The sequence below is a fragment of the Oratosquilla oratoria genome, chromosome 4, assembly GCF_046742065.1.
Source record: "Oratosquilla oratoria isolate Oo_2021 chromosome 4, ASM4674206v1, whole genome shotgun sequence".
Classification (NCBI taxonomy): domain Eukaryota; kingdom Metazoa; phylum Arthropoda; class Malacostraca; order Stomatopoda; family Squillidae; genus Oratosquilla; species Oratosquilla oratoria.
The window spans coordinates 56,207,426-56,235,186 of record NC_134780.1 but is presented as its reverse complement, the minus strand read 5'-3'; the positions used below and the strand labels follow the sequence as shown (position 1 = coordinate 56,235,186).

Sequence of the window (27,761 nt, the reverse complement as noted above, 5' to 3'; positions counted from 1 at the left end):
AAATGACTGTGGTCAGGAATAAACTCAGACTACTCCACTTACGTCAACCTGTCAGAATGTCTCTCTCTCTCTATATGTATACTGTATATACATGTATATATATATATATATATATATATATATATATATATATATATATATATATATATATATATATATATATATACAGAGCCCTTACATTCCTAAGTGCCGCCTCGGGGCAAAGTTCCCAGTGACTCCTCTCCCCCATCACCACTTCCCATCTCCACCATCTCTTATAGCCTGTTTTAGTTATTGGCTTGCGAAATAATTAAACGGATTCAAAAATTGTATATAATGTCCCTATTACAGAAAGGATAAGGGAAAAATATTTCATATTCTGTTGACTCTAACGCCAAATTCGTTGACCTTTTTTATAATTATTTTTTCAGTCTTGTGGGCAGCATGTCCAGACTAGAATTGACGCCCCACCACTAAATATCCCGCCCCAGGGCATATGCCCCCCTGCCCCCCATGTGAGGGCCTTTTCTTGATATGAAAAAAGTACGTATCCCCTGGCCACCCCCAAAGGGCTCAAATTAGAGTCAATTGACTTTAGGAATCAGTTTCGTCGTTCATCTTTATATTTTCTCAATCTTATATCTTTCCCATGGACAGGCCACACCATTTATGCTTACTCTAGTCTAGGGCAGATCAAGCGTTATGTGATGTGTTCATCATCTCATCTATGTAGTGGAAAGCCACTATTAATGCCCTGATAGTCTATGTTTTCACTTACATCTTTCCTGGTATATTTGTTGATAAACTATCAGTAACCAGAACTCCCAAAACACTCCCCCTCTCTCCCTCTCTATCTCTCTCCACCCCTCTCTATCTCTCTCTGTCTGTCTGTCTGCCTGTCTGTCTTTCTCTCTCTTTGTAATTGGTTCTTATTAAATTGATTAATTCATTGACGGCCTATTTGATTTTTTACCAATTTTCAATACCTTGATTTTTTTTTTTTTTTTTTTTTTTTTTTTTTATTTTTTTTTTTTTTTTTTTTTTTTTTTTTTTTTTTTTTTTTTTTTTTTTTTTTTTTTTTGCGTACACGTTTATCTACCATGGTTGGCTTTATCCATATATTTATGTCAACATCTTGTAACTTTTTGTGATCTTCATATTTAATTCCTCGTGATTTTTGCATCACCTACAAACGTGTTAGTGTAGCTTCTTATATACTCCATCATGTAATACACATCAGTTCCAGGAAAATTTTGTATGATTAATCCCGATCATTCGTTTAGTCCTTTTATTACTGAAGTATCCTTATTTTCTTTATTTCATCAGTATCATGTATGTGAGTCAGATGCACCCGAATGATAACTTACAGGATGCAGACAGAATGTGTGCGCGTGCGCGGGCCTACATCCGTTAAGAGGAACGCACCCCGTCGTCTGTACACAGTTGGACTTTGTCCGTCGTATTGGATTAACGTCCCTGCACGGTGAAGAACCAGTTTCTTGCACAGTTCGTGCCAACATAACTGTGACTGCAAAATGGACCTCAAGGCAACATATTCTCAACTGTTGTTATTCCCATTGATTCTCCTTTTTGCTGGTACCAGTCACGCAACTATAAATTACGCCACCGACAATGAAGGCCTGCCCCCTTGTTTTCCCCAGGAGTTTCTTGACCAAGTAAAGTGCTGTAGCGAAGTTGGCGACGTTAAGTGGACTTTAGATCGCAATCTCGATTCAATAGGAACGCTCCAAACTCGACTCGTGGAGGTCGAATCCATGGCGCGAGATTTCATGGAGAATGTAACTGCACAATCGTTTGACCTGAACACCAAACTGTCGGACTCATACAACGCAATCATCAGTAGTTCCTTGGAGAAGTATGCAGAATCACAGAGTGATACAGCAGAGGAAATCAGGCGTCTAAGAAAGGAGTCCTCTACCCTACAGTCATCTTTTCAGCAGATTAAGGAAAAAATCGACACTGCCGGCAAGAACTTGGGAAATATAAAGGTCAAAGAAGAAGAAATTCCACAGGTGAGGTATAGGTGTCTGTCGTAGGATTCGGGTGATAAAAACTTTCACACTGAGTCTCCAAGAAATAAAAGATAGATAATTATAATTCAGCAAGAGCCACATATATGCTTTCCCCTGAGTATTGAATGAGGGAGACTTTTACACTGTGTTTTTTAAGAAATAAGATATTTATAACTTGGCAATCTGTTCTTTTATTCTTCATAACATGTTCAGATTCCGTTTGTTGAGCCCCGATTAACTTCTCTAATACGGAGGGTTACTTTATCCAGTCTATTTTGACTAACCGAAGTTTCATTAAGATAGTGTGAAGCTACTTCACTACTAAGTGACAGGGTTGGGACTTATTATTCATGGGAACACTTTAAACAAGGTCTATAGTGCCAACCAATGTAAAACGTAATCCGATCCGGGTCGATTTTTTGTTTTCTATGATTTGTTATGATTTCCAAAATGTGGAGATGGGGGCGTGTGCCTTCAAGTGTTCTTTTATGTTTAGCTATCATATCCTGTAATTTCTATGCACCCCAGCTCACAGATAAGAAAAAAAAAGAATTACTGTAATCACGATTAATCTGTATATCGACCCCAAAAATATTATTCAAATTGTTTCCACTAACACAGTAAGGGAAAATAGAATGTTTTCACGTTGTTTTAGTCGATCTGTTATGCCAATGCATTTCTGAATTAACTTGGTTATCCAGATGGTAGCAGACGCCATCACAAAGTCCCATTCGAGTCTGACGACCGAAGTCGTCATGATCAACAGCAACGTCGAGGATTTGGAAAGTAAACTGTCTGATCTGAAGAAAACGGTCTCCGATGCTGGCTCGAGGATGGCATCCGCTGAAGCTGACATCAACAGAATCGCCAAAGTCATCAAGAATCTTTGTAAGTTCTAAGCTTCCGATTGCTTTTAAATATTACCTGTAACTTACCATTTCACTGTGATACAATCACTAGGCACTGTTAGACGTGTCTTGATTAATCATTTCATCAAGGTATAGTTCGTGCATACTTGGTGAGGGAGTTGTTGATCACGAGTCCAACACGTGATCCAAGACCATGGTGAATCACACACACACACACACACACACACACACACACACACACACACACAAACACAAACACACACACATATACGAGCTCTGAGCTCTTCCTGGAGGGAAATAGCTGTCGATCACGAGTCCAACATGTGATCCAAAGACCATGGTGAATTACACAGACACACACACAAACGTACACAAAAGATTACAAAGGAAGACCATGCCGACAAGAGACCATTTGGTCCATAACTGGGTCAAATGTGGAAATAATATAATAATAATAGAATGAATAAATAAGTAAATAGATAAAAAATAATAATGATAAATAATAAATAAAGGTAAATGATAGATAGTAATAAATTAACATAGATAATAATAAATTTAGATAATAAATAACTAAATAATGAAAAGTAAACAAAAAGATAATAATAAACAATAATAAATAAATGAATTGATAAAGTAAAATAAATGGCAGGCATTACAGCATATTTCTTAGGTGTTTGTCTAAATGTTTTTAAAACTTCGAACTGTGCTACATTGCAATGCCTTTACAGGAAGTTTATTCCATTCATTTACTACACGGTTGGCAAAAAAATTTCTACCTACCTCCAAATTAAATCTACTTATTGACAGTTTGAAACCATTATTTCTTGTCTGATTCGCATCCAGTGTGAAAATTTCGTCACTTTTGATCTTGTCAGTTCCCTTTAGAATCTTAATTGTATCAAATCACCCGAATCTACTCTTTTTTAGGGAAAATAGATTAATTAGTTTCAGTCTATCTCCGTATGACTTATTTCTGATATTTGGAATAAGTCCTGTGCCCCGCAGTTGTACTCTTTCCTATCTGCCCTTGTCTTGAGGTTCGGTGGCCATACGGAAACAACATATTCCAAATGTGGACTAGGGATTTATATAGCTTGTGGCAGGGTCAGAGGAGGGATTGAGGAAGCTGGTGGCAGAGTTTGGGAGAGTATGTGATAGAAGAAAGCTAAAGATAAATGTGGGTAAAAGTAAGGTGATGAGATGTACAAGGGGTGAAAGTGGCAGTAGACTGGAAGTGAACATTAAGGGAGAGCGACTGGAGGAAGTGGATAGTTTTAGATACTTGGGTGCAAGTGTAGCAGGAAAAGGTGGAGTGAAGGTGGAGGTAGAATGTAGATTGAGAGAAGCGAGTAAATGCCTTGGTGGTTTGAAGAGTGTAATGAGGAATAGACATTTGGGAATGGATGCGAAGAGGAGACTGTATGAAGGAGTGATTGTGCCAACAGCACTGTATGGGGCAGAAACATGGAACATAAGAGAAGAAGAGAGAAGGAGTTTGAATGTGTTTGAGATGAGGTGTCTGAGAAGTATGGTGGGGGTTACTAGGCTAGATAGAGTGAGAAATGAGGAAGTGAGGAGGAGAACAGGGGTGAAAAAGGATTTGGGAGATAGGGTTGATGAAAGAATATTAGGATGGTTTGGACACATGGAAAGAATGAGTGAAGAAAGACTAGTAAAAGAGGTATGGAAGGCAGATGTGGAGGGAGTGAACATGAGGGGACGTCCTAGGATGAGGTGGATGGATGGGGTGAACGGGGCTTTGGGGAAGAGGGGAATGTCTGTTGAGGAAGGAAGGGAGAGGACGGAAGACAGAGGTGAGTGGAGAATGGTTGTATATGGATGATGTTGTGACTGCATGAGGAGGAATGGGCGGGGGGGTGGGGTGGGTGGGGTAGTATGTGTGAGTAATTTTTGACGCAGCCCGAAGGGATTTCTCCCCGTCCTCTCCTTATATGCAAAGGGGGACGGAGAGGGGGGGTCGCCGATTAAATGAAGCGGCCTTGCTGTGGATGTACTGTGTCTTGCGACACTACTTCTGACCCAGGGCGGTGGGCAGGGTGCAGGGATGACCCGTCATCCAGGAGGTGCTCAGATGAGAGGAAGGGTGGGAGGGGTGTGGAGTGTATTTAGGGATGAAATGGGTGGGAGTGTTTTTATGCCTTTCCCTTTTTGGCTACCTCCCTTGGAAGGGGGAAAAAGCCTTGGTATATGTATGTATGTATGTATGTTAATGACAGATGGACATTTAAAATCAAAAGATCGCGCAATCAGCCTTAAAATCTTGTTTGCTCTCTCTGAGGCGGAAATACATTGCTTAGACTATTTGAGATTTTTACTGAGAACTATCCACTTTTGTTTACGAATTTCCAAATAACTTGTAATCGTACTTATTGCTATCTTTACCTGTGTGCACAACCTTACATTTACTTAGGTTAAATTTCATTGGCCACTTTTCAAACCATGGCTGTAGTTTATCTAAACATTCTTGAATATCTTATTGGTTTAAATGATCCTTTGCTATTCTGCACAGTTTTGTATCAGCAAATTTGGAAACAATAGATTTCAGCCCATGGTCTATAATAACATATACACACACACACAAGTAATATTATATATATATATATATATATATATATATATATATATATATATATATATATATATATACACTGTGTATATATTGTACTGGAGAGTTGATGGTGGAAATGTGTTTAGAAAAAGTGTTGATGATACTTAACACATTCTTTAAGAAGAAAGTCAAACATAAGTACACGTGGGAAAGGGTGGTGGATAAAAGGATGATTGACAAGGCATTAATGGACTACGTAGTGTTATCCAAAGGAAGAATAGGAAGAGTTCTAGATCATTTTTTGGTGGAAGGTATGTTGAGAGTGGAGGATAGGCGAAGAAAGGAGGGGAAAGGCACAAGGAAGAGAGGTACTCAGAGTATCAGAGTAAATTTTTTAAATGAGAGAGAAAAGTAGCAGGAGCACCAGGAGAAGCTAAGAGAAGTGTGGGGGTGGTGAAGAATAGAGCAGAGGTAGGAGTGGAAGATGGGGGATGTTTCAAGGACGAAGTGAATTGGCAAGGTGTACAAAGATGGTATGTGGAACAAGGAGGATGGGAGAAAATGGAAGGGTAGTGAGTGGTGGGATGATGAAATAAAGAAATTAGTAGAAAAAAAGAAGCGAACATTTAGGGGTTGATTGCAAAATAGGACTCGGGAAACATGAGAGGTACAAAGAAAAGAGAAGAGAAGTAAAACATAAGATAAAGGAGGCAAAAATGAGAGCAGCTGTAACATGGGGAAAGAGTATAACAGATTTTTTTTTTCAATTATTAAAATATGTTTAGGAAGGAAGTTAAGAGAGTAAGGGGAGATGATTCAGGCAGAGAGGAAAAGGTAAAAGGTGCAGATGGATATATGTTAATGGATGTGGAGGTGGTAAGGGGAAGATGGGTAGAGTATTTTAGAGAGATTTTGAATGTGGAGGAGGATAAAGAGGGAGGGATTATGGCAGTGGGAGGCACAAAGAAAATGACGATGGTGGGGGAGGAACGTGGAAGAGCTTAGAAAAGATGAGATACAAGGAACTTTGAAAATGAGGAGAGCTGGTAAAGCACCTGGGTTGAATGAGTGTCATGCGTAGTATATGAAAAAGGAAGGTACAGTTCCTTTGGACTGGTTAATGAGGTTGTTTAATGTGTGTCTAAGGGACGGTAGAGTGCCGGAGGACTGGAGGAGTTCCTGTATAGTTCCGCTTTACAAAGGCAAAGGGGAAAATGTGATTGTAGTAATCTTAGAGGGATCATTTTGTTGGATGTAGTTGGAAAAGCTTATGGGATTTTTTAGTTTTTATTAAGAGGATCAGGAGAGGAACAGAGGGGGTCTTTGGTGAGGAGCAGTGTGGGTTTAGGAAAAGTAGAGGATGCGTGGATCACATTTTGTGGAAAGGCAGATTTGTAAGTCATTGACAATTTTTTTCCTTGAAGGATTTGGAAAAGGAAGGCACTGTGGGAGGTTTTGCAGATATATGGTATTGCGGAAAAGCTGTTAAGGGCAGTGTTAGTCTTGGGAATGGAGAGAGGGAGTGGTTTGAGGTAAAGATGGGGCTGCGTCAGGGTTGTCATATCGCCATGGGAGGTAAATGCGAGGGTAATGGGCAGGGGAATGGATATTGTTAAAGATAATGCACGTGTGTGTGTGTGTGTATGTGTGTGTGTGTGTTTGTGTTTGTATGTATATCAAGTGGGAAAAAAACTACCAAGGCAGACTGGCGGTGGTCAAAACGAACCGTGCCGTGGAGTGAAGAAAGGCTAGCAGAAATAGCGTAGTTACCTAACTGTATTTACCTAATTTTAATATCCAGGAAAGGAGCAAGCTCCTGGAGTCTCGTTTCCTATTCTCCAATTAATCATACCTATCTTCAACTTTGGCTAAATCTCTACTTATCAATTGTCGTATTCAAGGCTGGGCGCGTTCCTCGGTGCGTTCCTAGATGCGTTCAGCTTTAATTTGGTCTCGGTTAGCATTCCCAAACTATTAAAGCTTAAGAGACAGGTTCATGCCGAAATAAAAGTCCAGTAGGCCACATACTATACCAAAGAAATTTTTCGTAGGCCACATCCAAAAGGTAGGCCACATACTATACCGAGGCTAAACTAAGGCGGAACGCACCGAGGAACGCGCCCAGTTCTGGTCGTATTTAAATTTGAATTCATGTATTGCTCCAGTTTTGGTTATCTCCTTAGATGTTCTATACATTTATTCATTTATATGGAAAATATTTCTTCACATTCTTTAGTGTAAAAATATATATATATGGAGTGAACTTGTTCATATTTAGTTTTCCTCTCAAGTTTCCTCCATCCACTTCTATTTCCATTCTCATTTTGCTATTTTTCTTCGCCCGTTTTCTGTATATCCCCAAACCATATCGACATTCTTTGGTTAGTCTCAACTGTCATGGAATATGCTGTAATATCTACTAAATAATTTGTTGATTTTTTTTTTTTTTTTTTTTTTTTTGTATGTCTGCGAATTCATTCATCTGTTTATCTATTTATTTTTGTTCGTTTATATGTTTATCTAATTGGCCACCTCCCGTATAAAGGGAAAAAGCCCTTGATGTCTATAGTTTATATGTTTAATTAAATTACCTACTTACCTGTTTATCTATTTCGTTTATCTATCTATTTATTCACCTATTTATTTATTCATTATTTTATTTACTTATTCATTTATTCATTTGATTGTTTATTTATATATAAACTTATTTACTTCAGTCGTTTTCTGTCACGTTAGATAATGTTAAATTGCCTCCACATATTTTTTCTTTCTTTTTTTATATACGCTACCTTTATTATATACTTATATATTTTGCAGGTTTGCCACCTTTCTCGTGGCAGGGCGACGGCTGCTATTATATGCCTTTCACCAAATTATCGTGGCAGAAAGCGAGAGACACTTGCAAAGAACTTCACGCTGATCTCGTCATCCCGCGAGACTACAAACACTTTGTAAACTGGCTTCTTTCTCTTAATCGTAAGTTTGTGTTGTTGTTGTTTTATCGTTATGATATATTGATTAGGTTTTCGAAGATGTAAACAATATCATTCTTGGAGTAAAACGTTAGAATATCATTTTTACTAACATATTTTCTCCTTGTCTAAGAATTGTAATACTCACTGTATATTTTTATACTCGTTTAAGTCCTTTTCTGTTTATTTATTTGTTTATCAATTTTTTTCTTGTATATGAGATTTGCTTATATACCTGATATTTTGATCCCTTTCCTGTGCATGATTTCACACATATTTTTTTACGTGATCCGTATAGATGCGACAATCTATCTTAAGATAGCTTCTCTGATTTCTTATATATATGTTAAGGTAATACCGGATTTGAATTGGTCCGGCCATATAATACCCGACGTAGCTAGCGCTTTGTGGCACTCCCAGCACCATAAAGCCTCAGTCACACTAGCCTATGAAATCATTGGATCCAGCGATACGGCTCGATTGGCCAGCCATTTGCATTGCACTCGTTACTGATTCTCGCTGCAGTCTACCCTGGCATCTGTTGCTAGCGATAGCAGTTGACAAGTGAGGGGTATTAAGAAACTATCGTTTATTCAGCATATATAAAGCTAAAATATATATTCCACTTCTTTTTGAGGACTTATGAAGAAGAAAAAAATAGACAACAATACAAGAAAATTCACAAATATAAATTTTGATTGGATGGAAATATACCATTCAGTTCTCGTATGATCTCGGTGGTATGCGATCAAAACAAATTTGTGTTCACAAGGCCGAAAACATGCCATGCCAACTTCATTCGTCCCATGAGGCTACCATAAGTCTCAGAAAAAAATAGTGAGCATGAAGTCTTGGAAATTATTCACGTGCAGTCGGTGGAAGTCAAATAACCCACGGCTGTCTTCAAGGGTAGCGTAACCTACATACGAGTATTTATGTCTTTTCTTGCTAGCTATGGTCTTATCCACTTTCGTTCCACTTTTTTTTGTTTGTTTTTTTTGTTTTTGAGTCTTCACTGGCTAAAAAACTAGTGGCAAGAGTAACTGTGGACAGAGAGAATCCAAGAAGTGCTTCCTCCATAGCGACTGATTCCGCTTGCGGACTTGGCGAATGATGTGACCAAACATCTGCACGTATCACTTTCAAGCCAGGACAAACAAAAGCTAATCTTGTGTTAACAATAGCAAGTGTGACCGTAACTTCAGACTACAACGATGGTTAGAAGCAAATACCATGACAAAGAAATCAAATTTGGTATCAGGTGATTTAGCTTTAGGTTTTATTTGGTTTTGCGTCATGAACTCAGTTATTCAAGGCTGGGATTGTACTTTTCGAAAGGACTTCAATCTTGACGTTTGAAGACCTGCGTAGCTGATACCCGCGAGCGTTTTCTCTGCACCGCAGCCAACAGTTGATATTGTTATGTGTTCATTATAATTTACATCCACTATGTAACGAACGTTTCTGCATATATATAGAAATGGTGAACTTGCTATATGCTTCTATAGAAAATGTTTTGTTTATGCATATGCACATAAATAACTGCTCAAGATATTATGTTTTCATAGTTTTCAAGATATTATGTTTTCATAGTTTCTTGTTTGTTTAATCTGAAGTCCAGACCAGTGGTTCTCAAAGTTCTTTATCTTTTGCATTTATTTCACAAAATTTCTGAACGTCATTTCCTCCCGTTTAAAAGATTGGCTCTCTGATATTGATTTACATTGTGACATTTAAAAAAAATGTAAATGTCCTGTAGATTATGTATATCATAAGAACATAAAAATGAAGGAGACTGCAAGAGACCATAAGGCCTACACTAGGCAGCTCCGTATCCATCACCACCTGTCATCCCCATCCATAAAGTTGTCTAATCGTTTCTTAAAACAACTGATAGTTTCAGCGCTTACTACATGGTTACTAAGTTTATTCCATTCGTCGACCACGCTATTAGTAAACCAATTCTTGCCTATTTCCTTCTTAAATCTAAATTTGTCCAGTTAATAACCATTACTGCGAGTCCTGCCCTGTTCTATATGATGACCTTTTTTGCATCACCCTTGATTTTGGTAGATTAGGCCTTTGATCCACTTGAACACCTCTATTAGATCACCCCGCACTCTGCGTCTTTCCAGAGTGTAAGTTAAGGTGCCTAAGCCTCTCTTCGTATGGCAAATTTCCGAGTCCATGTATCGTTTTGTTCATTCTTCTCTATACTGATTCTAGTGAATTGATGTCCATTCTGTAGGACGGAGACCAAAACTGTATCGCATAGTCAGAGATGGGTCTAACTATCACTAGATAGAGTTTAATAATTGCCTCTGCACTTCTATTCGTTACCGTCCTAGCAAGCTCTGTTAGCTTTATTCCTGGCGCTAATGCACTGTTTCCTGGTTACTTGACGTCAGGTGATGACAATACCATCGTGGTGTTTTGGACAACGCGGTGGGATTGGCCACCGATATATAGGACTCCGGTAAGAATAGCAATCCGCACAGATCCTAAAAGTAGAAACAAACATTGCTATGACGTCACCAGTTATTGTGCACAGGAAACTCCATACGGACAAACAAACCTGTGCGCCTCACTACACCATTCCTTTTCCTGTGAGAAATATCCACATTTATAGGCTATTTTGAAGGGATACGACTTATTTTAACTTTTTAAAGTGCCAGCCACTAATCACTGCTGTTATGGATTATGTCGTAGTGACTCACGTTATGAGAGATAGACCGCATATGAAGGATGTTACTTGGATCCGTTTTCCCGAACCATATTTGGACTTGGAAAAATGTCAGCGATGGGTTCGAGCGTGCGGAAGGAAGGATTTTACCACCGAAAACGTGAAAAAAGACACATACATATGCAGCAAACACTTCGTAGGTGAATCTGGGCCTACTGGTGACCACCCACATCGAATTCCTGCCCTCTCAAACCCAGAGCAGGTTAATCCATCGAACATCGAAACAGTACAGAGTTGTCCACTTCAAATTCAGATATGGTTTACTCATTCATTGTCAACTACAGAGGCTTAGGCTGACATGGTATTGGTAGGTTAGGCATAGGCCTAATGACAATATTCACTATGACTATTAGGTTGACGGAGTTCTCTGCACGTTGTTGACCTTGTTTGCGTACCATTTACCATTGTCTACTGTTATGACCAATGCTGTGTGAGTATCTGCTCCAACACAAGATTTCACCCTGAAAAATCAAAATCAAATTTAAAAAAAATCACTCATTTACTGGCAAACTAGGTCTAGGAAATCAGTACATACATACACAAGACATATACTGTACATGTAGGACCATGCTTATTTTGAAACAAATTTAAAATCCTTCTGGCAACTGAATGACTCCGCTGGCTTAACATGCCTAATCAAACAAATAAAGACTGAATTTGAATTTATTGTAGTCTGTGTACATTGCATAACATGCCGTCAATAGGCCCCCATAGATTGCGACCTGTAGTATTTTTAATAGGAAATCGCAATGTTGACGTCACAGTTACCTTGCTCTCTATTGGCAGTTGGGTAAACTACCAAGTTGCGGATAATCTCAGTGCATTGATGAGTAAACAATGTGGACATGCGACCTTTTCCCACAGGTCTTATTGACGGCTATTCCAACATTCATCTGAACCGTTGGTTGGGGTGTCTAGGAGTAAAAAGTGGAAACAAGGCCAAAACAAGTCTCTCCGTCGTAGCCACTTCTGTTAGCCCCTTTGATTGAACGAGAAGACGCACCCAATATTTCATAGAGTCACTGAAGCAGCATCGCTGCTTATGGAATATCAAGAGCATAAGTGCGAGATTTGATGATATGAGGGAAGAGCTACTTTGAACCGTGACATTCATAATGAGAGGTTAGGTGAATTTGTGGCACGGCAGTTCCCGTCAAAAATACACAAACTTTCTAAAAATCACTACTGACGTTACTGTTAATTTCCGGTATTTGTGTATGGGGTTCAAAATATTCAGAATGATAGGAACTATCTAATGATATAGATAAGAATAGCATCTGTGGACATCAGCGTGGACACTTAGCTCAGCTTTCAACGCTACACTGTACATGGAGGCACAGTGTGGATTCGGCAGCCTCTGAAGCTCTGTAGTTGACAATGAATGAATAAACCATATTTGAATTTGAATTGGACAACTTTGTACTGTTTTAGTGATTGATGGATTAACCTGCTCTGGGCTTGAGAGGGTAGGAATTCGATGTGGGTATCAGTCGGTCCAGATTCACCTACGAAGTGTTTGCTGCATAAGTATGTGTCTTTTTCACGTTCTCAGTGACCCTTTCTTCCAAGGTCTAAATATACAGGTCAGACCGTTTGAATTATTGTGCGCAGCTTCTGACGTCATTAGGCTGGGTCCATTTTCTCTTTGTGAAACACTGAAGAAAACTGTGAAACGCCAAGGAAGACAGGAACTATAATATATATATATATATATATACATATATATATATATATATATATATTATATATACATATATTATATATCATATATATTATATATTCATATATATAGACAGGAACTATAATATTTTATATATATTTATATATATATTTTATATATATTTATATATATATTTTATATAATATTTGTCAGAATATAACTAATTGCGTGGAGCGGTGCGAGCGAAGGTAACGTCATTCCCGAACGACGCGCCAGCTTCAACTGACAGCTATAGGGCCCGCGAACCCCACTTTGAACAGCCAGGTGACGTTCACGGGCCCGCTGCGCCAACTCCCTCGAAATTCGGTCGGAAGTGGTTAGACCTTATATTCTTAGATCTTGCTTTCTTCCACACGCTCGAACCCATTGCACACATTTTCAATAATACCTTTCATATGCGGTCCATCCTCATAAGTGAGTCACTATGACAGAATCCATAGCAGCAGTATTTAGTGGGTGGCATTTTGAAAAGTGGAATTAAGTCGGATCCGTCAAAATAGTCGATAAATGTGGATATTTTTCACAAGAAAATTAATAGTGTACGGAGGCGTTTGTCCGCAAAGGATTTTCCCGCGCAATAACATCTGATATCACAGCAATGTTTATTTCTATTTTTAGGGACTGTGCGGATCGCTATGAAAATAAAAGCTGATAAAGTATAACATCGAAAGTCTTAAAACAGTGAAACACTGCAATGACTGGGCAATGCAATCCATGGAGAAACTAACTTGAAACGAAGCCTAGACATGCTAGAGAAAAGACCAGACCGGTCTTATGATGCCGTGGAAAATAGACTGTACCTTTCCATAAGTTTGGCCTTGTCTCCACTAACGCTTCAACTGAACATTGAAATAAATGTCAGTACGTTCAATGTCCTAAGAAAAAAAATGGAAATGGGTCGCATGTCGCCATTGGTACCTTTCTTTTCATAAAAAAAAAAGGCATCGAGTTTGTCCGCATCATCCGGGCATTTGGTAGTTTGCCCAATTACCGATAGAGAGCGTGATAACTGTGACGTCAAATATGCGGTTTGCTATTGACCAAACATGTTCATGGAGAAGACCAGCTAACCCACAGGGCAAGAATAATGACTGCTGTAAATTCATGTCACTCCACCCCGTGGATTTCACATAATCACATTTTCGTGTGGAATGCAACCGGCGAGCAAATTGCACTTATGCAACTGTTGCATATAAGGGGAGCATTTTAATATCCCTATAGCATGCAACAGGGTTAAATTCTTCTTTCAATGTTTTTTAATTCACTCAGGATTAGGGCACACTGAAGTGAGACTAAACTTAAATGGGGGTAACGTTGCCCAGGGTCTGCAACACGTAACAATAAAAATGGAAAGTTTCATTCTCTCTCCCATGTGGTCGGAGACTACCTCAGACATCTTGCATCTGAAGAGTCGTTGTGGCTGTCCCGATTAGGGGTTACCAAACGGAAGCCTCAGGCAGTTTCCATCCGAAAGACTTCCAATATTATATGGGAAGAAGCACGAGGATTGAAACTTGGAAGAGTGATCAGGGCTCTGTGGGACAGGTTCATCGTTTTTACTCAGAAAGTCACCCAATAACAACAATGCTACAAGAAATGGTTATAACGTCCAACGGCCAGTCTATATTAGAGGGGTGCGAAAAATAATAATTAATCCATTATAAGTAAACAGGTCCCCAACTATTGATATTTTTTTTTTTTTTTTTTTTTTTTTTTTTTTTTTTTTTTTTTTTTTTTTTTTTTTTTTTTTTTTTTTTTTTTTTTTTTTTTTTTTTTTTTTTTTTTTTTTTTTTTTTTTTTTTTTTTGGTGGAGGAGAGTTTGGTCTCCCCGAAATTTAGAATATCAGGCTCGTTTATCCTTAAGTAGTCATCCATTTCAAACCTGGCCCATAGTAAACCATCAACATTAGCATATGCTATTTTAAGTTCCCTTGCAGTGTTTCCTTTGCAATACTATCTTCCTGATTTTTAAACACAAACGATTACAAAGGGTTATAAAAGAGGAGCATACCGACAGGAGACCTTTTGGTCCATAACTAGGTAGGATGCGAAAAAAAATAATGATAAATAAATCAATAAAATAATAATAATATAAATAGTAATAAGATAAATAAATAGGTAAAGTTAAATAATAAACAAACAGGTAAATAGTAAATGATAATGAATGGACAGATAAATAATAATAAGTAATAATAAAATAAAATATAATAAACAGACAAATAATAACAAATATAATATAAAATAGATGTTTTCCTTTTTTCGTCCTCGTTTCATTTTTGACTTTGCCTTCCTGTAAGGGCTTCCGTGTCTTTGCTCGTTCCTCTTCATTATCATCTTTCCTAATTGAAATATTCTTAAAAAAAAATTCTCTCTCGCTAACTTGCTGATTACTTTGTCATGGCTTGTGACTTGAATTTCATGTTCATTGGACGCGTGCTATCCCTCTTGTATTGACCTAAACTAAACATGTTATCAGTCTGATCTGTTACATCCGAGTCCTTCCCTAGATCATAGAGGTAATTTCCCTAACCTTTTTGGAACTTCTATTTCTGGCGTAACTTCCATAAGGTGATTGGGTTTTCTCGCCAGATAAAGAGTATAACGCACCTTGTTGTGTCAACTATATCTCTGACAAGAGATTTTTTTTTTTTTCGTAATTTTCACTCTTCCCTCTAGACTATCTCTTCTCTATTGCTCCTTGAAAGATTACTGTATCTCTTTTATCACAGTTTGATTTAGGGCTATCCTCATTTTATTCCATGGTATTGAGATTTTTTTTCTTCTCTTGTTTGTCAAAGTTTCATTTCGCACTCTTTGTTTGATGTCTGCTTTCTGAGCCAGGCTTGTTTCATTTTCTTTTTCTTTTTTCTTTTTTCTAGATCATATAATCTTGCCTCATGGGTGGTAATCAAACCTCTATTTTAAACTTAATTGCTATTTCACTTGCCACCATGGAAGAGTTGCATTCCACTTGAAACCTATTTTTTCTTCTAATTGGTCCCTAACACTACATTGACCAAATTCCTCAACGGAATTACCTTTGTTAGTTGAAAACATTCGAAATTTATCATTATTTGCGTAAATGCAACAAAAAGGCAACACCTTGTAATGTAAACAAACTAGAATTATTTTTTTTATCTTTGTTTTCTATCATGAGCGACGACAGAGACGAAAAGTCACTATAGTCAGCGCAACGAGAAGTGACCGCTAAGGCGGGGTTAGGAGATTCCCGGTGTTGCCACATCTCCACAGATAACACGGCCCGCACGGCTCACACTGAATGCAGTGTGAGGGGGGCGGGGCCAGAGAATAGATGTAGCGGCAACGTTGCTCTCTCTTGCTCATATGCCATGTCTATGACTCGAGGAAACGAAACCTTTGTATAGAAAACATTGCTTTAATTTTTACCTCAGTGGTGGTGTGTGACAAAAAATTATAATATAATTATATGTGGCAATATTATAAAAATATAGAATAAAATTATAAAATAATTATATGTGGCAGGACAGGGGAACTCCCAGTCCCCCGGCCCTAACGGCCATTTCTCAATGCAACGAGTATAGTATCCCTCCCTGACTCTCTTCCAAAGCTGGGACCAGCAATATTTTGCCTCTGCTGTGACCCTGAATAGCGTTGCTTCCTCCCCTGCCCATCCAATCGGCAAATATTTTTATCTGACTTTGCCTGTAAAAGGCAAAACCATCGCCCGTCGACTGTCGATCGCCTGTCGTTGTTTGAGTGTGTGTGCGATTCGCCATGGTCTTGGATCACGTGTTGGACTCGTGATCGACATCTATTTCCCTCCCGGAAGAGAACTCAGAGCTCATATGTGTGTGTGTGTGCACGCGCATGCGATATCCTCGAACTCCCGCCACAGGAGGAAAAAAGAAAAGGTGGAATTCTAGGAGTGGAATAATCATTTACAGTATAAAACTTTCTTCAGTGTAGACAGGTTTCTACCTAAACGAAATAAACAAGATAGAAATGTAAATTCATCTCGTATGTGAAACATATGAGACTCATGAATACATGAAATCATGATGTCTATAGAAGTTACAGAAGACTCGAAATATACGCGTTTTCTAATGCAATAATTGCGCAGAAATATATGATGAATTTATATCTGTGTTCAGTTACTGGAACTGGAAAATTGTATTAATGTTGTATGTTTGCAGTCTTCTTAACATTAGATACACTTTAATAACGGTTGGGATATGCTGGGTTAAGACACTGTACTATTTAATCTTTTCATCAGACTGGGTACCCTTGCAAAATCTTCAGGATCATAGATATCTGAAGGTTTTAGACTTCACGGGTTATCCTACATCATGCGTTCATGTTTACCTCATAAGTCTTATTATTTTTTTCTACAGTTGAAGATGATGTGTGGATTGGTGCGACAGATAGTGAAAAGGAAGGTAATTGGGTGTGGATCAACGGAAAACCACTCGATATCGACACTAAGGAATTTTTCAGATGGAATGGCAGCGATAAGGAGGAACAAGACTGCTTAGAAATATGTACCCACAGCGGCTATCGACCTACAGATTATGAATGCGAACATGAAAACTACTTCATTTGTCAGAAACAAATTGAAATTGTATAAGTCCTCTTTCATCCTAGATACAGTATGAATTTTCCAAATACTAGTTCTGTGAAATAACAACTTCTTCCGCACTTGAAATCTCTTAGCTATTACAAATGACTGTGCATTTCTGGAATCATACAAATGCACACACACACTTATATATAAAAGTGTGTGTGTGGTTGTATTTTCTTAATTTTTTACAGATAGCTCCATCTTGGCTTATGTCTTCCACACGAATTTCGGTCTTAACCCATTGAACTCCGATGACAAGATTCTTTGTCATTTGGTCAAATAAAACAAAAAAATCATAAAACACCAAAATGTTTGATCAAACACCAGAAAAATATGACGTCAGTCCTCGCTTCGCTCGCAGCGAAGCGAGGACTGACGTCATATTTTTCTGGTGTTTGATCAAACATTTTGGTGTTTTATGATTTTTTGTTTTATTTTACCAAATGACAAGACATCTTGTCATCGGAGTTGAATGGGTTAAATACTGTGTTTTCGTGCGGATTCCCTGCCTGAGCAAACTATTTTGTGTCTTGTCTGTTAACTTGCTCCTATCCCGTATACTGAAAATATGCCCGCATTTGTCCCAAATGAGGGTGATCGCTCTCAGCTTTATATCTGCCATCCTATAGCTTTAATTTCCTGATCAGACATTTTTTCGATTTTATTTTTGATAGGACGATTATGAAGCCTCTTTCTGCAAATGAACTTCTGTGTAAAGACATTACTGGAGCTCTATTGTTTCAGTCTGATTTTTGATAATCCTTTGGCGATATCTTAGTAAGATCTATGCTATTGTGCAGGACATAATAAAAGCACTTGATATAATCTGTTGTTGTTTTTTTCAATCTATTATTCTACGATATCATTCCTTCTGCTTTCTGATTTCTGGATTTTTTTCTAAATGTTCTATAATTGCTATTGCAGACGGTTATTGCTTTTCTCCTATTCTAATTTCATTCTAATTCCCTCTAGTATGCCATGTGCTCTTTTCAACCTCTTAGTCTTTCTTTCCTATTCATTATTGACATACTTGACCGTACATCGTCCCATATACACTCTTATGATAATAATACCGCTCTACATTTTCCACGTCATTCTCTAGACATATTTTTCATCTAAGTTCCATATAAAGATCATTACGAACACCAAACCTTTATATCGTATGTCATTGGGAAGTGAAACCTATTGCAACACTACCAAGACCGAGTTTCCCCACTAGGAACAATCTTCTACGGAACAACCATCATATTTTCTTCAACGACATTTAACTCCTTCCTTCATATACTCGAGTCTAAATATTACCGCTCTCTCCCTTTTTAGTGAATCCAACTAAAAACATCGTACCTCAACTGTTTCAAAAACAGTCCCAATGAAATAATGTGTTTTATGCCACTCAACATTTTCTGATTCCAAAATAATTCGCCCTTTAAGTGAAGTAAGAATCTTACGTCTGAGGAGGATCGCCTCACTTAGTGATTTTGAGATCTTCATCTCCGTCTGCCTCACACCTTAGGAGACAACGAGCATCAGATTTTCTGAAACGTCTCTCCCTTTTTCTTTGCAATTATCTTTTGCAAGAGTCAACCTGTATGCTCCTTCTTTCCTTCCATTGGAATATTATGGAACTATATTTATTTTATACTTTTCCACCTGTATATGATTTAGATTAAAAATCGAGACACTGTCATCTTTCTTTTGTTTTCGGAGCGGTCGTCTGTGGGAATTTAATCTTATTGATCTTTGCCTCTTATATATATATATATATATATATATATATATATATATATATATATATATATATGTGTGTGTGTGTGTGTGTGTGTGTGTATATATATATATGTATGTATATATATGTGTCTATATATATATATGTATATGTATATATACATATATGTATATATATATGCGTGTGTATATATATGTGTGTATATATATATATATATATATATGCGTGTGTATATATATATATATATATATATATATATATATATATATATATATATAATTCACTCATGTTTTCTTCTTTGGGGCTTAAAACAGTGTATATTAAAAAGTGCCACCCAACTTTTTCATATAAAGAATGCAGATATTACTTTTATATTCCCACAATGGCAAATTAAACCGTTAAGGATTTTTGTAACAAACTCAGATGAAAAAAATTGGGAGAGGTTATATCCTATCACTTAAGTGTCTAAGTGAATCAGACAACTTTGACTTGCAGTATATGAGTCTTTAAAACCTCCACTAAGATTTTTTTTTTTTTTCGTTCATTGAATGAACTACTGATAGTCGTCATCAAGGTAAAACGAATACTGTAAAGTACGTTAGCGGGGGGTGAGGGAGAGCCAGAAAACCTCTCCACTGCGCAGGTAGATGATGACGTCAACGTAAATATCGAGACCAGGGTTCCGCTAGTCGAGAGCTGTCAGTCACTCACCAGTGTGTGGAGCGAAGCTCCATCTTCTGATTAAAGGGGTAGCTAAGGCAGAAAAATAACATATAAAAATGCCAACAGTTTGTATAGTGCAGAAGTGCAATGCCGTTAGACTGAAAGGTGATAAAAATATACATTTCTTTTCACTACCCAAAGATAAAGAACATAGAAAGAAATGGATTGAATTATGTGGCACACACAATATTCGGTCATCTGGATATGTATGCAGCCGTCATTTTGAAAGTAACTATTTATTAGCAACATTCCCTGAAATTTTCATTCAATTGCAAATAAACAGACTAAAGAATCCGGTTAAAACATAACTGAGCTTGGTGGAGATAAAGGTCTACATATAAAATCCACGTAAATCCAAAATGTAATATAATAAAAACCATATGATGCTTTTATGTGTCATTACTACTGGGTTTATATTCAGCTAGTGTGTATCAGCAGTATAATATCTTCCTCATCTAGGCTACCTGAACAACATATATATTGACATGTCATCCCATCTAATAACTCGTCATATTAATATAATCCACCTAATGTGAAAGCATGGAAAACATTTCTATAACTTTCCTGGCGGTCATATCTCAGATACTGATAATTTGAGGATAAGAAAGTGATACTGAATAATTTCAGTATTATGTGAACATCATAGTGTAATTTTAAAGTTTACCATACATACAGATGGTTTTCTTTAAAGTTTACATTTTCTTTCACCTCTCACTCTCTCCCCCTCTGAATTTCCTATGACGTCACGGTGGAGGTGTGCGGAAGGGGGGGGAGGTGCTCAACGTACCTTATAGTATTCGTTTTACCTTGGTCGTCATAACGGATAATTCGGCTACAGACAACTCGACGCTGATTACGTTCACTAGGTAGACAATTTAGATCTATTATTATTATTATTATTAAAAAGCATCCCACTTCAATGCAAGAAGACAGTTTATGTCTCTGTTAAGACCGGTGTTAGCATACGGCAGTGAAGCCTGGTCCCTAAACACCAAATTTAAATGTCGCATTCAAGCAGCCAAAATGAGAGCCCTTAGGATGATAAGAGGAGTGACAAGACGCGATAGATTAAGGAATGAGCGGATAAGACAGGAAATAGGAGTGATGTCAGTGTTGGATTTAATAGAAGAGTGGAAGATGAGGTGGTTTGGACACGTTATGAGAATGGAAGATTGGAGGTACCCAAGACAAATGCTGGAATGGGTACCCACAGGTAGAAGACCAGTAGGGAGACCCAGGACCAGATGGATTAAAGGTGTTGAAGAAGCATTAGAAAGAAGAGACACAAACTTACCAGAAGTGAAAGAAAAAGAGACCTACGAGGATAGAGACGCATGGAGAAGTCTAGTGAAGAGCTGCCGCTGACAGGATTATTCCTACCAGGCGTAGGGTGAGAAAGTGAGAAAGATTATTGATTAATTACTATTATTATTATTATTATTATCATTATTATTATTGTTATTATTATTATTACTATTATTATTATTATTATTATTATTATTATTATTATTATTATTATTATTATTATTATTATTATTATTATTAATTTATTTATTTTGTTATTATTATTATTATTATTATTATTATTATTATTATTATTATTATTATTATTATTATTATTATTATTATTATTATTATTATTATTATTATTATTATTATTATTATTATTATTATTATTATTATTATTAAAGTTGAGAATGGAGGATAGATGGAGAAAAAGGAAAAGGACACAAGGTAGGGAAGTGCTTAAAGTAAACTGCTTAAATGAGAAAGAAAAAGAGAAGGAGTACAAGAAGCTGAGAGAGGAGTGGGAGAGAGTGAAGGATAGAGTAGAACTAAGAGTGGAGGAGGAATGGGGGTGGTTCAAGGAGGGAGTCACAAGGTGTGCAAACATGGTGTGTGGAACAACGAAGACGGGAGGAAATAGAAGGAAGGGTAGTGAGTGGTGGGATGAGGAAGCAAAGAAGAGTGTAGAAGAGAAGAAGCGGACATTCACAGTTTGGTTACAAAATAGGACGAGAGAATCATACGAGATGTACAAAGAAAAGAAAAGAGAAGTAAAGATAAAGGAGGCAAAGAGGAGAACAGATGTGAAATGGGGTAAGAGTATGACAGAATTTTTTTAAAGTAATAAAAAGTGTTTTGGAAAGAAATTAAGAGAGGAAGAGGAGGCGAATCAAGTAGAGAAGAAAAGGTAAAAGGTGCAGATGGAGAGATGATAATGGAAGAGAAAGCAGTGAGAGGAAGGTGGGTAGAGTATTTTAGGGAGTTGCTAAATGTGAAGGAGGATAGGGAGGGAAAGATAGTTGCAGTGGGTAGCCCTAAGGAAATGACCATGATGAATGAGGAAAACGGAGAAGAAATAAGGAAAGATAAGGTGAAGGCAGTTGTTAAGATGATGAGAGCAGGTAAGGCAACTGGGTTGGATGGGTGCCATGCAGAATGTCATAAAAATAAGGAGGTAAAGTGATGATGGACTGGCTGGTGAGGTTATTCAATGTTTGTTTAAGATTGAGTAGAGTGCCGAAGGACTGGATGAGTGCCTGTGTAGTTCCACTTTACAAGGGAAAGGGGGACAAGTGTGAATGTAGTAGTTTCAGAGGGATCAGCTTGTTGAGTGTAGATGAGAAGGCTTATGGGAGGGTTTTGATGGAGAGGATTAGGGAAGTAACAGAGGGAGTAATTGGTGAGGAACAGTCTCGGTTTAGGACAGGTAGGGGTTGCGTAGATTTTATTTTTGTGGTAAGACAGATATGTAAGAAAGCTATAGGAAAAGGTAAGGATGTTTTTGGGCCTTTGTGGATTTGGAATAGGCTTACGACAGGTTACACAGGAAGGCACTGTGGAAGGTATTGCAGATATATGGGATAGGAGGAAAAATTTTAAGAGCAGTCAAGAGTTTTTACGAGAGTAGTAGAGCTTGTGTTAGAATCAGAAATGGAGAGAGTGAGTAATTTGAGGTAAAGGTGGGACTTCGTCAGTGATGTGTTATGTCCTATTGGCTGTTCAGTATGTATGGGTGGGGTGGTGCGAGAGGTAAATGCAAGGGTAGTGGGTTGGGGATTGGAGATGGTTAAAGAAAATGGAGAAAAGTGGGAGATAAGCCAGATGTTGTTTGCTGCCGACACTGAACTTGTGGCTGGATCAGAGGAGGGATTAAGAAAACTAGTGAGAGAGTTTGGGAAGGTGTGCAAAAGAAGGAATTGAAGATAAATGTGGGTAAAAGTAAGATGATGAGATGTACAAGTGAAGAAAGTGGCAGCAGACTGTGAGGTGAGTATTAAGGGAGTGAGACTGAAGGAAGTGGATAGTTTTAGATACTTGGGTGCGAATGTGGCAGGATAGGGAGGAGTGGAGGTGGAGGTAGAATATAGTTTGAGAGAAACAAGTAAATGCCTTGGAGGATTAAAAAGTGTAATGAGAAATAGACGTTTAGGAACGGATGATAAGAGGAGACTGTATGAAGGAGTGATTGTGCCGACAGCACTGTATGGGGGAGAAACATGGGACATAAGAGAGGAAGAGAGGAGGAGTTCGAATGCGTTTGAGATGGGGTGCCTGAGAAGTATGATAGGGGTTACTAGGCTGAATAGAGTGAGAAATGAGGAGGTGAGTAGGAGAACGGGGGTGGAAAGGGAGTTGGGAGATAGGGTTGATGAAAGAGTATTGGGATGGTTTGGACACATGGAAAGAATGAGAGAAGAAAAATGAGTAAAGAGTTGTGGAAAGCAGAAGCGAAAAGAGTGAACATGAGGGGACGACCAAGGATGAAATGGATGGATGGGGTAAAAGGGGCATTGGGAAAGAGGGGAAAGTCTGTGGAGGAAGGACGGGGGAAGACAGAAGATAGGGGTGAATGGAGAATGGCTGTGTATGGATTATGCTGTGATGCATGAGGGGGAGTGGGTGGAGGATGGGGGGGGGGTGAGGGATTATGTATGAAAAATTAATTTGACGCAGCCCGAAGAGATTTCTCCCCGTCTTCTCCCCTTTGCATGAGGGGACGGAGAGTGGGGTTGCCGGTTTAATGAAGTGGCCTTGCTGTGGATGTGCTGTGTCTTGTGACACTGGTTCTGACCCAGGGCAGTGGACAAGATGCAGGGATGACCCGTCATCCAGGAGGAGCCAAGATAAGAGTGAGGGAGTAGGGTGAATGGGAGTGGAGTATGTGGGGATGGAATGGTTGGGAGTGGATTTTATGCCTTTGATTTTTATCTACCTCCTTTGTTAGGGAGAAAGAACCTTTGGTATGTATATATGATATGTATTATCATTATTATTATTCTGTAGCATATTACACCTTCATAATCCAAGTAAAGCAATCGCAATAGATATATTGCTTCACTGATCCTCGGTGAATAGCATGACATTAACATTTAAGATATACCACTACATTAACATTTTATGCAACAGCTCTAGGCAACAGCATATAGCATTGCTTTACACAAAACCAGTGCCTTTTTTAGGACTATTGATGATAAACACTATACTGTATATAGATTCGACAATACACCACATAACGTGACTCACAATCACATTAGAAATAATATTGCATTAATACTCACTGAGCATGACACACATTCATGTTGAAGATATCACATTAGTATGGCTTCTCACCCTCAGATACCATGATCATTTCATATTATTTCACATATAAACAGATTGCTTAGTCCATGTAATATTTAGAATATCACCTATATTATTTCTAAAATGTCTTACAAATTTGGCGACGAGTTGTCTGAAGCTGAAATGTCCTGAATTCGTAGTCGTCACCATGCGATTGAACCTGCATATTAAAAAAAAATAAGGCCAACGTTTCTCTTTTATTTTGCAAACCTTATTGTTTATTACCATCACCCTAAATAAGCTTCCAAAACACCCAAGAAAAAAGAAGTAGAAAGATAACATGAAACTTATATTTAATTCTGCTACTGTGACCATCTTGTTATCACGTCAGCAAGCTTCATTGGATAACGTACAAATTGGCCTTATATTGAGAGGGCGATTGAGTCGAGATCAATGTTTGAGAAATTCTTTAGTTGGATGTAACCTTTTAAGAAGAATGACGACTACACTGAAACATATTCCCTCAGTTTTTTTTCTTTTCTTTTGATAATAGCTTGACGCTATATTCGAAATAAAGTTTCGCAACACAATGAAGGATTGGGATCAATTGTAGAATTCCCCACCCCTACCCCACCCGCGAGGTGATCGGTGGGGCTCCGGTGTACTCCGCCGTCGTCCTGCGTCGTTACTCAAGCACACACCGTCGCTCAGGTCATGGTAACGTTTTTTTTTTTATTATTATTACCTATACTAACCTAATCTAACCTATCATAGCCTAACCTAACCTACCCTATCCTCGCCTAACTATTAATGTTCCTAAACCATAAATTGAGTTAAAAACAGAAAAGAACGAAAAAATGTATGTATATATATATATATATATATATATATATATATATATATATATATATATATATATATATATATATATATATATATATATATATATATACACCATGACCTGAGTGACGGCGCGGAGCAACGGAGGAGCGCTTCGGACCTTTGTACATCGGTGTGTGTGTGCGTGTGGGGGTGGATTCTACAGTTGGTCAAATGATTCTATATATACCTAAGTTTTTTGTGTTGGCTAATTCAAGTCGACTTTAGAGAAAATTTCCAGTGCAGGTGTTGGTAAAACACTGCTCGATTAACCCGTTAAAACACTTTCCTTATTAATTTTATAGTCGGTAATAGTCAGCTGATTGACTACGGTGTGCGATCCAACGTCTCCACCCTTGCCCAACGCGATATCTTTTAAAAATCATTTGGTGGAAGTTGTTGATGAAATATGTGTGGCGTTTATGTTCTTTTCTTTATTAAGTCGAACATTTTTGTTGGTAACTTTAACTGGAATGCGTTTTGGACTAAAGGATGTTTTGAGGAAGGATTCAATGCAATGATCCTATGCAAGACTTGTCTATCCTGTAGAGAATTATGCAGTGGTGGTTTAATCTAGCTTGGTATGGTTATGAGGTGAGATGTGCATATACTGTTATGGGTGTGTTGGAATGGTTTGGCCACTGATGTACTCTGAAACCAGTGTGATTAGCTGGACTACACTAACTAGTATTGAAACGCTGGCTTGCTGCACCTCTGTGTCCGCCAAAGTAAAGAGAGGTTCGGACACTGTGCAATGTTTAACAAAGTGCTCAGGACATCTAAGTCAAGAATTCTACCTACTGCCCCACGTAGGATTTTTATTGAATTTGCATTAAATTGTAACACAATTTTCTGCATGTGTCGTGACTATCGAAAACTTCAAAAAAGCTAATAGTTCCCAGCATGGGAGGTCTGCAAATTTTCACTGAATCCCCAGTCACATTGGGATTCCAGGGGACACTATTGCGGATGCTGCTGCCAAGGCAGCGACGAGGGTCAGCAGAATCACGCTGCCCCTGGCAGCCACGATCACACAAATCAAGGACGTCACCATCAAGGAGGCCAGACTGATGATCAAGGCCAACACCAGCAATCTTCATACTTCGGAATCAGCACTGTGGCACTACCTCGTCACTCGATACAAGGCCATCCACCTGTCTCCCGGTAAAAGGACGGAATCTATTTGTCCACAGGCTCCGCCATGGCCATCGTTGTGGGTGGGAAGTGTTACACGCGGGAAGAGACACTCACGAGTGCTGCAAATTTGGTGGTGCCGCGCTGCAACAGCCCCTCTCCCACTACCTGCTAGGGTGCAGAACCAATGTCAGTTTTTGCCTAGGCCTCAGCCCGCCACTCACTTCGGAAGGATTGACGTGGCATCTCACCGTCTTCCCTTCCGAGGCAACCCTCAACATCTTGAAGGCACACCCTCTTCCCTATGGCGCCGCCTGGGGTCGAGGGGTACCTTACTTTCTTGCTCTCCTCTGGGCACCGCCACTCCTAACAGAGTTTCATAAAGTGGACACCACCTCCTGTTTCATATGTGAAATGTTCGGGACCGCCGCAAGGTTAAGACCCTGCATCTCTCCAATTGCCCTGGGTCAGAAGCAATGCAGCAAGGCACAGTACATCCACAGCAAGACAGCTTCATTTAATCTCCGACCCCCCCCCCTTTCCGTCCCCTCATGCAGAAAAAGAGAAGGCGGGGAGAAATCCCTTCAAGCTGAGTCAGAATATCATCCACACATAACCACTCCCTAACCCCCATCCCCAACTCACTCCTTTCCAAGTATCACAGCATCATCCATACACAACCATTCTCCACTCACACCTATCCTCCATCTTTCCCCTTCCTCAACAGACGTCCCACTCTTTCCCAACGCCCCTTTTACCTCATCCATCCATCTCATCCTTGGTCGGCCCCTCCTGTTCACTCCATCCACCTCTGCCTTCCACACTTCTTTCCTCACTCATTCGTTCCGTTATGTCCAAACCATACCAATACGCTTTCATCAAAACTATCTCCCAACTCCTTTTCCACCCCCCACTCCTCTCACCTTCTCGTTTCTCACTCTATGCAGTCTAGTAATCCCTACCATACATCTCAGACATTTAATCTCAAACACATTTAAACTTTTCCTTTCTTCGGTCCATGTCTCTGCCCCATACAGTGCTGTCGGCACAATCACCCCTTTATACAATCTCCTCTTAACACCCATTCCCAAATAATGATTACACTTGCATTACATTTTAAGATAGTAATGATAATAATAATGATAATAATAATGATAATAATAATAATAATAATAATAATAATAATAATAATAATAATAATAATAATAATAATAATAATAATAATAATAATAATAATAATAATAATAA

The 27,761-nt window shown here is 38.4% G+C and overlaps 1 protein-coding gene across 1 annotated transcript; it reads left to right on the top strand.

Moving 5' to 3' along the window:
* Window positions 1–1,406: 1,406 nt before the first annotated feature.
* Window positions 1,407–18,310, top strand: LOC143024865 (uncharacterized). The gene is made up of 4 exons (XM_076184200.1): window positions 1,407–2,012; window positions 2,714–2,900; window positions 8,268–8,426; window positions 17,259–18,310. Exons 1-4 carry the CDS (start codon window positions 1,515–1,517, stop codon window positions 17,489–17,491), a joined length of 1,077 nt encoding a protein of 358 aa, XP_076040315.1. The 5' UTR covers window positions 1,407–1,514; the 3' UTR covers window positions 17,492–18,310.
* Window positions 18,311–27,761: the final 9,451 nt, after the last annotated feature.

What these genes read in the sequence shown, in the direction of transcription:
- LOC143024865 (XM_076184200.1), top strand. Translation starts at nt 1,515, where the DNA reads ATGGACCTCAAGGCAACATATTCTCAACTGTTGTTATTCCCATTGATT. An exon ending in AAGAAGAAGAAATTCCACAG is followed by an intron (nt 2,013 to 2,713) that starts GTGAGGTATAGG and finishes TTGGTTATCCAG; the next exon opens with ATGGTAGCAGACGCCATCAC. An exon ending in CAAAGTCATCAAGAATCTTT is followed by an intron (nt 2,901 to 8,267) that starts GTAAGTTCTAAG and finishes TATATTTTGCAG; the next exon opens with GTTTGCCACCTTTCTCGTGG.